Source organism: Mus pahari, chromosome 19 (genome assembly GCF_900095145.1).
Source record: "Mus pahari chromosome 19, PAHARI_EIJ_v1.1, whole genome shotgun sequence".
In the NCBI taxonomy this organism is placed as follows: Eukaryota; Metazoa; Chordata; class Mammalia; order Rodentia; family Muridae; genus Mus; species Mus pahari.
Window position 1 is genome coordinate 53,182,658 of NC_034608.1, and position 15,580 is coordinate 53,198,237.

Below are 15,580 nucleotides of genomic sequence, written 5' to 3' on the forward strand. Positions count from 1 at the left end.
GTGCACGTCTGTCCTACTCAGGCAGCTGGAGGAAGGGAGGTGACTGGCTGGTCCTCCTGAGAGCTTAAAAAAAAAAAAAAAAGATTTTTTCGCCCGAGGAACAATATCTCGAACTCCTCGTATCTCAGCCAGTGACTCACGCACTGGAAGCGGTGTAAACACAGGTGGAGGACCTGGGTGCCCCAGCATGATTGAAGGCCGGTCCTTCAGGCCAACATTTGCATTCCACTCTTAAAACACTAAAGTTCAAAGAGATGTGCTGAGCCATTTGCCAGAGGCCTGGACAGGAGGAGCTGAGCGGGACCTGAAATCTCCCAGTATTGCCAGCCGGTTTGTGGTTCTCCTAGGATAACAGTACGTGGCACAGAAGGCGCCCACGCCTCTTTCAGAGCCCACCGCCCTAGCTCTTACTATTGTACTCGCGACCCCCTCTCTTCCGTGTTTAGTCCTTTTGCTCCTTCCCTACCAGGGTCTCCCAGGGTCGGCTGGGTGGAGGGATGAGAACGCATTTACTCCGACACACCTATCTGTGCATTGTGGCTAAGGAAAGCTGGCAGCACCAGAGATCTTCTGAGCAGAACTGCGCTGAGCAGGGATTGAGCTGGGGACGCTCAGGGGGGCTCAGCTCCAGGTCGAGGGGCGCCAAGGCTCGGGCTGGGGGCGGAGCTTCGCTGTGGCGAGCGAGGGGGCGGGGCGAGGTGCAGAGTTCCTAGGGACCTGGGCAGGGGCGGTCGCCCGCCCTCCTGGGCTGGGGACGAGCAGAGTGGCGGGACGCGCAGGCCCGGTGGAGACGCGGGGCAGCGGCGAGGACTGCGGGGGTGCGGCGGGAGCCGAGCGGGCGGCGTCACCCGAGGCGGAGGGGGCGGAGCCGCGATCGCAGCTGCCACCCGGCCGCCGGGCCCAGGCAGAAGTCAGCCGCCCGCGGCTGGGCAAGCACTGCGCGCAGACACGCTACAGACAATGCTCCGAGGCGCCCGGCGGGGCAACGGACTGCTGGGACACCGACGGCGAGGCTGCGGGACCGCAGACCCCAGGTGAGCCCACCACTCTCTCTCTCCAGATCCCGCCGCTTTTTGTCTGACGAACGTGGCGGCCCAGGGGCTTTCGCAGAGTCGCTGCGGTGGCCCGGCGGGCCAGCCCCTACTGGCGTCCCCAGGGGTGACAGGCGACCGATCCGGAGAGCATGGAGAGTCCGGACCTCGTGCTCCGGGTTGTGCCCTCGGTGCAGGTTCCGAGACGGGAAAGCTGGGGACTCGGAGGGGTATTTTCAATTCATTCGAGAAACGCTCGCTTTGAAACTAGGAAACTTTTCCTTGGAGTTCCGGGAAGGGTGATCGACTGCTGTAATGGTTTTACTGGTCTTGCTGGTCTGGCTGCACTGTTTTGTGTGTTGGGAACTGCTCCTTCTGCGATGAGTATTGTCAAAGGAGCAGAGGGACAGAGGCCGTTCGGGCTGCTCCGGCCAGACCCGGAGGTGACGAATTGGGGTTCTAGGGAAGCCACCTCTAGGCTGCAGCAGATCTCTGAAGGAAGGTAATATCTGTTTGATGAACCTTGGTGATCATTCCATACCTGGAGCTAGCTCCCAACCTTTGCATGGGATGTCCCCTCTGCAGCCGGGCGGGCGCACACACCCACATGCACCCACATGCACAAGCGAGCACGCTTACACTTGGGAAATAGAATCCCCACTTGTGTGTGAGTCCTGGGAATGGGAATGGAGGCGGCTGAGCAAGTCTCAGCCCACAGCTCTCGCTCACTGTGTCTGTTCTCCCAGGTAAAGCTCAGCCATGGTTTTGCAGAGCTGATTGTAGAGCCCGAAGGTCTAAGGGTGAGGCGTTTTGCAATGGATTCAGTTCAGACTCAGGTTGCGAAGGTTTAGCTGATCACTGCTCTCAACTCTACCTTACAGCCCCTTTTGAGGAGATTTGACAGGAAGCCCCAGAGAAAGCAAGCTGGTTTCCCTAGGGTCCCTCAGAACTTTGCTCCCTTATTGGATCAGACGGAAGGCTTCACGTCCACACGCCTCCTGCTAAGATTGCTCAGAAAGTAGAAAATAAAAAGATATGTAAATATCATCATATACCCTCAGTGCCAGGGCTGGGGTGTTAGGGTAGTCATGTCCTGCTTTCTCCCTAGACCACTCTGGCCAATGGAATATAGTGCATTAATCTATGTATTTTACATACATACTCTACCTATTTGGGGTTTGCATTATTATTTTTTTTGTAAAAATATAAGAAGCAATATTATTTGGATGGAAAATTTTCTGGAATAATATTGAGTAAGGCATGAACAAATTTGTGTGCAAATATGAGGGGTATTTGAAGCCCGAATACTTGGGATCTGGCCACCCTGATTCTTCACATTCTTTTTTGAGATGAGGTGGGAGTGTATCTGACAGCTCAGCCTTGTAAATCGTAGCGCCCCGAAGTTTGCAGAGGCAAAGCTCTTTTATGGTGACTTGGATCACAAAGAATGCTGCGGGGATCTTTTCCTGATCTTACACTTGCAGCCTCCCACTGGGAAATGGGAGCATTTGCATAATTCTGGGGGCCCACCTACCCTCTGAGGTAGGCATGTGAGAAGGTGCCATTCCCAGGCTGTGCAGAGCTGGCACTACCCAGGGCTCTCTCTACTCCTGCACTGAGTGTCATTTGCGTAGTTCATCATCTTTTTCCTGAAAGCAAACAGGAGGCAGCTCCAGGCCTAGAAGGGCTGCTTAAGAGGCTATACTCGCTCCAAAGACAAGCTGACAATGTCTGTTGGCAGAGTCTAAGGAGCCAGTCTTAACAGGACACAACGATTCAGTGACGGTGGGCAGCCCGGGGTTTCCTTTGTTACTCTTATTCATCGACCTCCCCTAAAAATCCTCTGTGTTTCTGGGCAGTTGTGTGGCCCATGTGGTGGTCAGCCTGCAGGAAAATGTCAGAGTTGTGGAAGGGAGCAAAGAGAGTGCTCTTGAACAAGCGAGTGCGGGCGTGGTGGTGGCACACGCCTTTAATCCCAGCACTTGGGAGGCAGAGGCGGGCGGATTTCTGAGTTCGAGGCCAGCCTGGTCTGTGCTCTCAAGGCACCTTCTGGCAGGACAGTACAATAATCAAGAGCCCACTGAACTCTCAAGGCAGTCAGAGGCTGATTGCTGAAAAAAAAAAAAAAAAAAAAAGGGAAAAAAAAAAAAAAAAAAAAGAGGGGAGGAGGGAGGAGCCTTACAAAGTGGGGTGTCTGGGTGTCCTGGGCAGCCTGCTGAAGAGGAAATGAGATGCGGCCACCCCAAACCCCAAACTGCATCTGTGTGACTGTGTGCAGCAACCTCTGAGAAAGCTGTTGGATGCCAACCCCCACAGCTCCCCCAGACTGCCCTGGAGCTAGCTTCCCAGGAAACTGTCCCACAGAGCTCTCTCCCCAAAGCCCACTGAGGGGCACTGGAGTCTTGCCTACAGTAGACATAGGCCCGCCACGTGGCTTTGCTGTGACCTGGTAGGTCTAGTCAGGCTTCCCATACCAATCTGAGTCCTTAGAATGGGAAACTCAACTTCTCTGAAGACTAAAACAAAACATGTCCTCCCCGCCCACCCACTCTCCCCGCCCGCCCACTCTCCCCGCCCCTCCGCCTCCCACCCTGCAACCGCATCCCTTACAAAACTTAACAGCAAGCATTTAGCTCTCTGAGGCCGGTGACCGTAGGAGAGAAAGATAACTCTGCTTGTTAAAAGTCTGTGGCTTCTTTTGGAAGATCTGGCAGAGAAGAAATGGGCGATTTGGCTGTATTGGGAGGAGAGGAATCTAGTCAGCATCATTAAAGAAAAGAAAGACCCTATACTGACTGTAGAAACATTCAGAACTCAAGACTGTGTGTGTTCATTTAGTTTAACGTGGAAGCTGTTTTCTCATTGACTGACTGGAGCAGGGGCACATTTAGCTTCTATACCCATTGGCTAAGCACCTTGTCTGTGAGTGTGGGAGATGAGAGATGGAGTGCTTCCCACATGAAGTCTGGAATGATCTTTCGGAGCTTTGGCTCTGGGTGATTCTATCTGGTTAGTCCTGTTGATTGCTTAGAGAGAATTAACCTCGGGCAAATTCTCACCGGATGGGGTGGAGTACAGCCCCCCCCCCCCCAAGGGCAGTGCTTTCTCAGTTCCAGGAGAATCTGTTTATCTCCGGATCTCCACAAGGTTTTCTTCCTAGAGCACTCCCATAAAGGATGCCGAAGCAGCCTCAGTAAGGAAAAGGGAGCAGACAAGGGCTGGCTAATTGGGATCCTGCGCAAGGTGAAGAAGGGGTGGTGAGGCGGTCCAGTCAACTGATTTATCTTTGGAAAGCAGCAAGCTTGGTGTCGATAGCCAGGCCTTTCTCTTTGCTGTAACACCTGCACCTGTAGAATGGGACGCATGGCTACCTTACGGGATGCTATATGGAGTATCTGGAGTAATGCCATAGCCCTTTGAGCTCTTGCTGAGGAGTAAATTTACTGAGGTCTATGGGAGCAAATGGGGCTTTTATATTTATTTTCAGAAGCAGTGAGCTGCTTTGACAAAGTGACTACCTGTCCCCAGGGGTATGATAGGGAAAACTTTTGAATAACCTCTTCTCTCATATTCTGCCCAGTCTCTCTTAGGCCAGGACTGTGAAGTCAGGCGTTTCTGTCTTCTGTTTCCAACTTGGCATGTGGCACCCTGCTTTGTTTACCTCAGCACAGAATTGAATGGTGTAGATTAAGCAAGGGGAGGGGGCAGAATTCCCGTGATGCCAAACATCCTGACAAGGTGCCCCTGTGGGGCAAGCAAGCCAGCGCTACATCTCTCCCACTTTTCAACAATGTATCAGAAGCGTGGATAACAGGTTCCATTTCAGAGTCCCTGCCTGCTTCTCTTCCTCTGTAGTTTCTGTTCAAAACTTGCATGTCACTACCTATAAACCCTCGATTTTACAGGCAGTTCTAACTTTGTAGTTCTTGGGCAGTGCCCCAGGCTCTGGACGGACACCTCAGGTTCTGAAAGAATGTAGGAACTAGGTTCAGGCCCCCTTTCCTCTTAAAATCTAAAACACCATGTTTGGGGGCAGTGAAGTGGGGTGTGTGTGTGTGTGTGTGTGTGCGCGCACGTGTGCATGTGCATGCCCATACTTGCATGTGTGGAGGCCAGATATTCTATGCCTGTACACTTAATAGTGAGACGGGATCACTCACCAAACCTGTAGCTCACTGATGCTATCATGACCCCAGGATCTTCCTGTTTCCATCTCCTGGTACTGGGATTATATCATCTCCCGGTACTGGGATTACTGATGTGTGCCACCGTGCTCAGCCTTTCAATGGGTACTGGAGATCCGAACCCAGATCCTCATGCTTGCGTGACAAGCCTTTTCTAAGCACTTCTCTAAGGCCCTGGGATGTCTTTTATGCTCTCGATTTGGGGGGGGGGGGGCAGGCAATGATTGTAAGTTTCTGATGGAGCTGCCCAAGGAATAGCAAAGCTACCAAAGAGCTTCTGGCAGCTGAGCACAGGGCCCAGAATAAAAGGACTATTCCCCTTTGGCGACTTTTCCTTCTCCACTTCCTTCTTCCTCATCTCCATTTTCATAGTGGGCTCTTATTGCTAATGCACACATCTCTTAATCATCCCTAATCAGGCAATGATCTGCCTTCCAGGGAGTTGATCTGGAACTCATCTCTGCCTCCTGCAAGACGCCACTCAGAGAGCCTGGCCCAAGATGAACTCGAACCTTATCGGCTCACAGTGCTCCAGACCGTTTGACTGAATCCCGAGAGCCCAAACATGTCTGCGTGCAGCGACTTTGTGGAGCACATCTGGAAACCCGGGTCTTGCAAGAACTGCTTCTGCTTGCGGAGTGACCATCAGCCAACAGCTGGCCATCCCAAGGCTAGAGCCAACAGCCTACCCGCTGGAACTCGCCTGCCTGCCAGGCCTGAGAATTGCCGCCTAGACGACGAAGGCGTGAATGGCTTGGCCTACTCAAAGCCCACCATTGCTGTAAAGCCCACCATGATGACTTCTGAGACCTCCGACTTGTGGACTGAGGCCAACCTGAGTGCTGAAGTCCCGAAGGTGAGGCTGACTAACCCAGATGGTATTTTTTTTACAGGGGCTGTTCCTATTCTAACATATGGTGGCTGGCTGGCGGCCACGAGGGCTGTTGGAGCAAGAATTCCTGTGGAATAGTTGCCTATCCGCTTGCCCCGAGGTTGCTACTCCCTGACAGCTGCTGTTTGGCTGGCTATTCCAATCATCTACCTTTCTATGTCTTCCTTTAGGCTAATATCTATTAGTCCAGCTATATCAGGGTTTTCCCCTGACTTGGAGACTTATAAAAGGGAACACAAAAACAAAGGCAAACAGAAGCTTTAAACCATTGGCTGTAACTTTAGATATTTACAGAAGCAACAGCCATTGTACAGTGACTGCCATCCACCCAGTGCCCTTCCACATGAGCTTCTGCACCACTGACTCATGACCAGTATTTTCATCACCCCTGCACCCACTTCCCTTCCCCCGTACATCGTAAAGATCATAAGCACATCTATTTCAAGGATAAAGCCTTAAAAAAAAATGTAACCACAATGCTCAGTCACATCTAAAATATTAGCAGAAGTTCCTTATAAGAATGAGTTGTCTCTCAGCCGATGTTCACACTTATAGCTTTTCTTCTTAATTTATGTGTGTGTGTGTGTGTGTGTGTGTGTGTGTGTGTGCACAGGTGTATGGGGGTGTGCGTATGCATGTACCTGTGAGTGTTCCCTTGGTCTGCCAGGTTGTTGTCCTCACTTGCTCTCTCGACCTTTCTATTTATCGTTTCTCTACTTAAAAAGATGTATTTATTTCTATCGCATGTGTATGAACACTTGGCTTGCATATGGGTGTACCGTGTGCAAAGGCCAGAAGAAGGTTGCAGATCCCCTGGAACTGGATTTCCAGATGGGTGCCTGAAACCATCACACCTAGGTCCTCTGGAAGAACAAGTACTTTTAACTGCTAAGCCATCACGCCAGTCCCCGCTATTTTAGTTCTGAGAAACTGTTTCTCAGCCAGTGAGCCCTCAACATCTGCCTGTCTCTGTTCACTCCCCCATTCCCAGGGCTACAGGTTTGTAACACTACACCCAGCCTCTTATGGGGAGTTTTGGGGATCTATCTATACCCAGGACTCTTTGCCCCCTGAGCCATCTCCCCAGCCCCCATACTTCCAGTTTTGACGTGTAGGTTTTTGCCAGCTTTATATAGGACCACAAAAACAAACAAACAAACAAACCAACAAAAAAACATTTATACCCCTAGAGGTTCGACCTTTCTTCTTCTCCTAAAAGAAGGTCTTAGGAAGGTATAATTATGGACAGGGTGTGTGGGCCAGGGCTGCTGGAGGCTGCTGTCTGTGGACGTGTCTCTGAGACTCTATGCCTGAGACATTCTAAGAACCCTTGTTCCACAATGAACTCTTCCAGTATCCTGGATTTCCTCAGCCAGTGTGATACATGGGCCAGGAAGGGTGTGTGAGTGCATGAGAAAACAAAGGTCAGTTTTAATTCAAGAGAGGTTAATGTGAAGAGAGGCATTTCCTGGGGAGGCAGCAAACTCCCTGTCCTTTTTAGAGCTGTTCCGTCCCCCCCTCCCCTCCAGCTAGCAACACCCATTTACTCAGCCAATCTTGACACCTTCAACTTTCACCGACATAAGTCAGTGACCCTTTGTATTCAGAATCCCCTAGGGTAAGGAGCCCCACCAAGCCCTGCAATGAGGCTATCTGTACAAATGGGACTGGGTAAGAAGGAGAGGAAAGAGGGCCAAAGGAACTCTGTTGACCGGGATGATTGACAGGCACAATCAGCTCACAGCTTTGCCTTATTGTCCTACTAGTCCAGCCACTTAAGCAGGTGGGAGCTGAGGTGACTGCCGGAAACTGGAAGAAAGGGCAGCTAGCTCTGTGTGTGTGTGTGTGTGTGTGTGTGTGTGTGTGTGTGTGTGTGTGTGTGTGTGAGAGAGAGAGAGAGAGAGAGAGAAAGCTCAAAGAAGAACCAGAAGAACCTAGCCAAGAGTCAGGGAGCTTGGATCCAGCTCAGAAGCCATCCATCCCTTTGTCCCCTGGCCTGCACCTTGTGTGCCCACAACAGATGATGACTCTAATTCCAGGAAGTCTGATGCCCTCTTCTGTCCTCCTTGGGTAGCAGGCATGTACATGTAGCACGCAGAGACGTGTGCAGCAAACATAGAATAATAAAATATTTATTTTTAAAACAGGAAAGACAAAAAGAAAATGTTATAGCTTGTTCCTGCGGGAATGTGTTGTAGCTGGATGATCCAGTGAGGAAACATTAAAGAAAATTTCAAACTATTTTCCATCCAGTGGAATTGTTTCTCCCAGCGCTTTTTTTTTTTTTTGGGGGGGGGGCGGCGGGTGTGGGGGGTGTTGGTGCTGATTTTTGTTAGGTAACAGACATTAGCCAAAGGCATTAGCATCCCTGGGTGGGATGCATAGCTCAGCGTCTAGAAATAGAGAGATGCTTGCTGTGTGCCCAGTCGTGATGCTAGCTCTGGGGAGACCAAAGCGGGGACGGCATTGGCATTGCTTGCCCACCCACTGGGATAGACCTGAGTGCTGGGATGGACTTGTGTGCTGTCTGAGACAGGTGGCGACATTATCACTTGCCACATACTTTGTTTCTCTTCTCCCTTTTCTGATAAGATGTAACATGTGTTGTTTTGTGTTTTTTTTTTTTTTTTTTTAAACCCCTGGGGCTGTGTAGGTCAACTGGAGAAGAACCCCAGGCAAGCTCCTGCTCCCGAAACAGGAAGATGAGCCAATAGTTTACCTAGGCAGCTTCAGGGGACTGCAGAAGCCTGCAGGCCCTCTTGCCTGCACAGATGGCAACTCTCGTTGTCCCCCAGCCTATACCATGGTCGGACTGCATAACCTGGAGACCCGAGTGGATAGGAACACGGCCTTTCAACCAGTGAGTTTCCAGGAAGAGAAGGCTGGGAGGGGAGAGCTGCCCTCGGCTCACGAGAGCTTTCGCCAGAAGCTAGCTGCCTTTGCAGGGATGACATCCAGCTGCCCCAAGGGCCCCAGGCCCTGCACTTCTCCACAGCCCCTGCAGGAATCCCTGCCCTCGGAGGATGACAGTGACCAAAGGTGCTCACCCTCAGGAGACAGCGAAGGTGGGGAGTACTGTTCCATTCTGGACTGTTGTCCAGAACCCAAAGATACTGTGCATAGCACCGAGGGCTCTGGCAGACGTGGAGGGGACTGCTCGCCCACGTACAGGGAGCAGGGACCACATACAAGACCAACAGAAGAGGAAAAGCAGGGGCTGAACTTCCCCAGAGAGTGTTGTGGCCAGGGATCCACAGCGAACCCGCCCCGCCTGGGCCCCAAGAAGCCATCCCTTAACTCCGAGGCCGCCAGCTCTTCCGATGGAATGTCCTGTGGCAGCAGCCGCAGCGGGGCCAGCAGCCCCTTCGCTCCCCACCTTGAGAATGACTACTGTTCTCTTGTGAAGGAACCAGCCACCGGGAAACAGCAGGACTCCAGCTGCCACTTCCTCGCCTCTGGCAAATGTGTGGGTCAAGCTGTGGAACTCCAGCCTCCTGCCCTTCCTAGGGACGCTGTGCAGCCTGAACCCATCTACGCCGAAAGTGCCAAGAGGAAGAAGGCAGCTCCAGGGCCTCCGAGGCCCGAGCCTAAGAAAGAGCAGGTCGCAGCTAGCCATAGCCAGGGCCAAGTATGGACAGGTGATTCCTGGGTTCAGAAGACGCCCCCTAGCTGGAGCCAGGACAGGGAAGGCGCAAACCCTGCTCCTCAGGTGGCAACCACCATCACTGTCATCGCTGCTCATCCAGAAGAGGACCACAGGACTATTTATCTGAGCAGCCCTGACTCTGCCGTGGGGGTGCAGTGGCCACGTGGGCCTTCGAACCAGGACTTACAAGCCAGTGAAGAGGAGCCTTTGGTTGTGCAGGGGCTAACGTCAAGGGAGAGCCATCCACATGTTGTGACTGAAAACACGTCCAAAGAGAAGCCTGCCATTCCCCCCAAACTATCCAAAAGTAGCCCTGGAGGGTCCCCAGTGTCCCCCGCAGCTCCCCCTCTGACTGACCACAGCGACGGGAACACCGGTGGCAGCAGCGTCGGACAGCTTTTGTCTAGAGTCCCTGCTAACCTAACGTCTTCCTGCCACACCAATGGTGTTGCCACTGGCGGTGACCCTGCCAAGTGTCCCCCACCAGCCACCTCCTCTTCAGTCTTGGACCAGAGGCGGCCAAGATACCAGACTGGTGCTTGGAGCCGCCAGTGCCGGATAGAGGAGGAGGAGGAGGTGGGGCAGGAGTTGTTGAGTCAAAGTTGGGGGAGAGAGTTGGAAAATGGTACGGTCGACCATTCAAACGCCTCTACCTGGCACCGTCTCCATCCCATCGATGGCTCCTCTGGGCAGAACAGCAAAACTAACTCTGGGATGAGCAAATCGGCTTCCTTTGCGTTTGAGTTCCCAAAGGACAGAGGCAGATTGGAGGCATTCTCACCCCCTCCCCCACCTCCAAAGTCAAGGTGAGTGCCTGGGGCTGATGTGGAAAGAGTCATAAGAAAAAAACACCTGTCTGTTGGGCCTTCCCTGGAAACCTTTGCTTTTGCTGCCTCTCAGGAAAGCCTTGGGCCCATCCTGGAGTGCTGCCTGCCAGACACCAGTGTCTGCCCAAAGGCCATTGTGCACTATGTAAATGTCCCAGAGGCCCAGCTCAGCCTTGAGAAAGCAGGGACTCCTGTTTGGTGCGTGTATGCTCTGCAAACAAACCTGGAAGCACTGTGTGTGTGTGTGTGTGTGTGTGTGTGTGTGTGTGTGTGTGTGTGTACTGGCTATTTGAAATGAATCTTACAAAGCAAAGAAGCACCAGGGGGGTTGGGGAATACAGAGCTCAGTGGCTGATGTAAGGCAGCAGAGTTGGTCTCTAGCTCTGTGAAAAGAAAAAGAAAAAAAGAAAAAGAAAAAGCTGGGGTGGGCCCAAGTTCAGTGACAGAGCCCTGTGCTTAGCCTGAGTGAGGCCTGGGCTTAGATCCACGGCTTCCCCCCACCCGCTCCCCCACTCCCATCACAAAAGCAAACAAAACAACCCTAGCAAACTGTTGCTCCTTTTGCTACATTCTTTTTTTTTTTTTTTTAAGATTTATTTTATTTATATGAGTACACTGTAGCTGTCTTCAGACACACCAGAAGAGGGCGTCAGATCTCATTACTGGTGGTTGTGAGCCACCATGTGGTTGCTGGGAATTGAACTCAGGACCTCTGAAAGAGCAGTCAGTGCTCTAACCTGCTGAGCCATCTCTCCAGCCCCCTTTTGCTACATTCTTATAATCTCCAGCCCCCTTTTGCTACATTCTTATAATCGGCCTCCACATTCTTATAATCTTCCTGCTCCCCAGATCTCTAAGTATCTCTTGCAGCATTTTGGAGAAAACTCTTAAACTTCATCAGTTGCAACATAAACTAGAAGGCTAAAGCGGGTCATGCTACAGGAATTGGGTAGGTTAAAGCCAAGCATGTATGCAATAAACTATCACTGCTGTTTGGCCTTAATGGGGTCAATTTTTTTTTTTTAAAGGAAGCTTTGCACATGGTTAAAGCACCTCTGGTGTGGGCTTTGCAAGGGAGCAAGAGTACCGCTTGCTGTCAGCATGCTTAAAGCTCACAGCTTTCTCCATTGCCTTGCCATTCTTCTGCTAGATCTGTATGCCTTTCAAAGGCTCCAGGAAAATAGATGGCTTCTCTAAGCTATTGAACTGTGAATGGAATGTAAATTCTGGGGAATTTTTCCCCCCTTTTGGTGAAAGCAAAACTGATCTTGATCAAGAGAGGAGTGACCCGATAATGACAAAAGGCCAGGTTTCCCAAACGGGTCTCTCTAGTTTTGCTGCCGACGGGGTTCTGTTTGAGCGGCAACCTCTGGGTCACTGTCAGAACCAAGGGAATTGACCACAGAGAGAAGCCACTGTAACACTTGGCTTTGAACATCAAGGCTTTTTAGGCTGTGATGTGATCTAACAGGGCCTTGTTCTCATGACCACTGCTCTGTTCTGCTATTCCCTTGGCCACCCACCATGCAGTATTGACACCTTGGTGATTGTAGACTCTTGTCTGGTCCCTCCATTATACTTTTTAACTCCCTGAAGGAGTGAATGATTCAGCAATTATAAGGGGGAAATGGATTTTTCAGGTGTTAGACATAATAGCTCATTTTATTCTTAGACTAGTTCCAGGAGAGACCAATCACCAGCTATTGTCCACGGGTGCCAAAACGGATTGATTGCTGAAGAAATCTACATGAGGTTAGAGCTGCCCCTGGCAACTTAGCCAGAGCTTGTAGTGCGGCCCCGAACCCTTCCAGTGCACGCAGAACAGAACAGGGGATCAGAGCAAAACCCTACAGTTGTGCCTGTGTGACTTAGTCCTAGGTGCTGCTGGAGACCCAGAGTCAACCTCCCAAAGCCAGCTCTCCATTCTGTCTCGTCCTTACGAGGAGAGCAAGCCACACGAGGTCTCCTCGAGCCTCTTAGATGGGATGCTTATACCTGCCTAGTTCTATCTTTCAAGATTATTTTTTATGTTTATTTTTGTGTGTGTGCCCATGCCCACATGCACAGGGGTTGAGGGCGGAAGGCAGTTCGTCACAGCCAGTTCTCTCCTACCAGATTAGTTCCTGTAGGTGCTGAAGCTTGGCAGGGAGCACCTTTCCTCACAGAACCGGATGAGGATGCAACCCCATTATTGAAATGAAATGACCAGAATTCACTGAGGAGATTAGCTAACATCCAGGCAAAAGGAACCTCGGGTGTTAAGTGCGACAGTTGCACCGCTATCTTGTAGGAAATCAGTCGTGGGAATACCACTGAAGTCTTAGAAAAGTAACTAAAACTTCTCACTTAAGAGTCATTCCTATGACTCTGGGCGAGATCTTGGTAACCATAGCAACATGACTCAGGAAGGGTTTTCATTAGCATCTAGGATGAATCCAGAAACTCTTGGTCCAATCCACTACAACAAAACCTTTGGGTTAGATGCAGCTCAAGTAAGGTGGGAACCTCAGAGGTTATGGGTTCTATTTCTTTAAGCAAAAAGGATCTCAAAACCATGGCATTCAAGAATAAGGGAAGCTACCTCACTTGGGGAAACAGTCTCAATTTCCCTGTGTTGCTGGCATTGTCTTTTGACTCTTTACATGTCCCTGGGAGTAGATCAAGGGCAGGCTTGGGACCATAAATGGGCTTTGAATTCTGGAACTCAGTCCATGTGGGATTCTTTTTAAGGAAGAGACTGCCAAGAACCCCGAAGTACTCTGATGTCAGAAGTCAAGTTGTTGGCGAATGAGAATGTCAGGGGCCCGCACAGCCCCAGCTGAGTCAGGGCTGAGTCCCACCAATCATGGGACACATAGGTGATTGGGACACATAGGTAATTAGGGAAGATGATATCAGCTTTCCAAGATGGAAATCTTGGAGCATCGTCAGGCAACATAGAAGAGTCATCTGATGCCCAGGGTTGGGGCTAGACTGTCTCTAACAATCAACTTCGTCATGTGTGTTATGTGTGCTTAGCACCTAGACAAAGGTTGCTACATGCAGGACTGAGTTATGTTCTACTTACATAATGTGGAGAAACAGAAATGGATTCACCTGCTTTCTGACCCCTACCCTGAGGGGAGTGGCTTGGCTTTGTAATGTCCTTTATTGAGCGTTCCGGCGAGTAGCTTACCTCTCTTATTTAACCTCTTGCTGTAATGTCTCGCAAGATGGGCTCTCCTAGCCTATTTCATGCACCTTCCTTGTGCCTCCTCCTCCTCGTGGGATGTGAGGCTGAATTTGGACTCTTTCTCATTCACTGTTGCCAAGGCAACTGCCTACATCCACAAACTCACACAGCTTAGGATGATGGACCTTACCTGGTTTCTGGGTCACCTTGTTCAAGGCAGGATTATAAGATAAGGGTTGACAAGTATTGCTGGTTGTTGGCTAGGAAACCAAAAACTGCAGGCAAGAAGTGTGGGCTGTGCATGCGAGAGTGTGTGCACACTTCACCTCCAGGAGGCAGCTAAAAGAGACCGGAAGGACCTGGGAAAACAATTAACATGCCCAGGAATCCAGTTGCTTTGTGCCTTTTGTTCCTGGGCAGGGACAAATCTAGTGTGACATGACTTATGAGTTTTGAGAGACAAGGGCATTTGTCTTGTTAGAGCCGCAGACAAGCAGTTCTCAAAGAGACTCCAAATTTCAACGATAGGCCCAGGGTCAGAGATGAACTTGATGGCAGAATCAGACAACAGGCGGGCTTATATTTCTGTATGGTCTGGGTCCCGGTAAGGCCGATAATGTAAGAAAAAGTTTCCCTACGAAAGTGGGAGATATTTTTGTTCTGATGTTACCAATTTTCAATTTAACCCACTACATTGTACGTTGTTCTTTCCCTCTTTGGGGTGCCCAGAAATGAGGCTCTTCCTTGTTCAGTCCCCTCCTGCGTTGGAGGGACAATGTCACCAGTAGAGCTCTTTCTATTCACAAAGGCAACCACTTTGCTAGCGGGAGGAATGGCTAGAGCATAGATGCACTTTGCTAGCGGGAGGAACTGACACGTCTTCATTGTGCGGTCTCCTCCCGAAATGTGGTCACACAGCATGACCCCCAAGGATGGGAGGAGAGTGACTAAGATGGCCATTTATCTTCAGTGTCCATATCCAATGTGATTAGAGCTTCTAACACTTTATATCAGCCCCAGTCCATGTTGTAGCAAATCAGAGTGACTGACACCAGGACATAGGAAGTCTTGAGACTGCGTGGGCCTATCTGGGTGGCAATTTGAAGTCACTTTGTGGTTAGGAAGCACTGTGTATAGAGGATCTTCTCTAGCTACGTGCAGCTTTTCTGGCCATGATTAAATGAGAGTTGGGCAGAATTGGATTAGGGCGAATGCACGTTGAGCATATTCTGTGGGAGAAACTGCACACTCTCCACACACAGCGTAACAAATGGAACATGGCCCATGTGTCAACAGTGAAGTCTATACTTGGCTACAGCATAGGCAAGCCAGCAGTGCCTCTTCCCATGGGCTTGTAGACAGAAACTGGAAATGGGGAATCTCATATGCTGTAGGCAGGAATTATTAAAATTCATTCCTGTCTTTTAATCCTATAATGTTTTAAAAATTGCTGACTTGATGGATACACACACACACACACACACACACACACACACACACACATATATATTTATCCACCCATATACATAGGTAGGTATATCTGTGTGTATGTGTGTATAGTACAATCTTTAGAGAATATCTATGCAGTTTTGAGCATGTGCCCATGACTATGCCTAGGAGTTTGAGATTCTTTGAATCACTGGACATCTACTAATGGCCTACCTTTTAATACTAGGCAGTGTGCAAGGTGCTAAAAGTCCAGCAATAGGGTTTTTTTCCCTTTTGGGTTCTGAGGACTGCATCTGTTTGAACTCAGTGAGCAGGTGTGCAGTATGAACTCAGTGAGCAGGTGTGCAGTGTGAGTTCAATGAGCAGGTGTGCAGTGTGA

General features: G+C 50.4%; 1 protein-coding gene across 1 annotated transcript in view; it reads left to right on the plus strand.

Annotated features, from left to right (window-relative positions):
• Positions 1-874: 874 nt before the first annotated feature.
• The window catches only part of Prag1 (PEAK1 related, kinase-activating pseudokinase 1), a 57,071-nt gene continuing 42,365 nt past the window's right edge, over positions 875-15,580 (plus strand). The window contains exons 1-3 of the mRNA XM_021219437.2: positions 875-1,034; positions 5,654-6,071; positions 8,761-10,559. Coding sequence (XP_021075096.1) covers positions 5,781-6,071; positions 8,761-10,559 — 2,090 coding nt within the window. The 5' untranslated portion in view covers positions 875-1,034; positions 5,654-5,780. The remainder of the gene's footprint in view (positions 1,035-5,653; positions 6,072-8,760; positions 10,560-15,580) is intronic.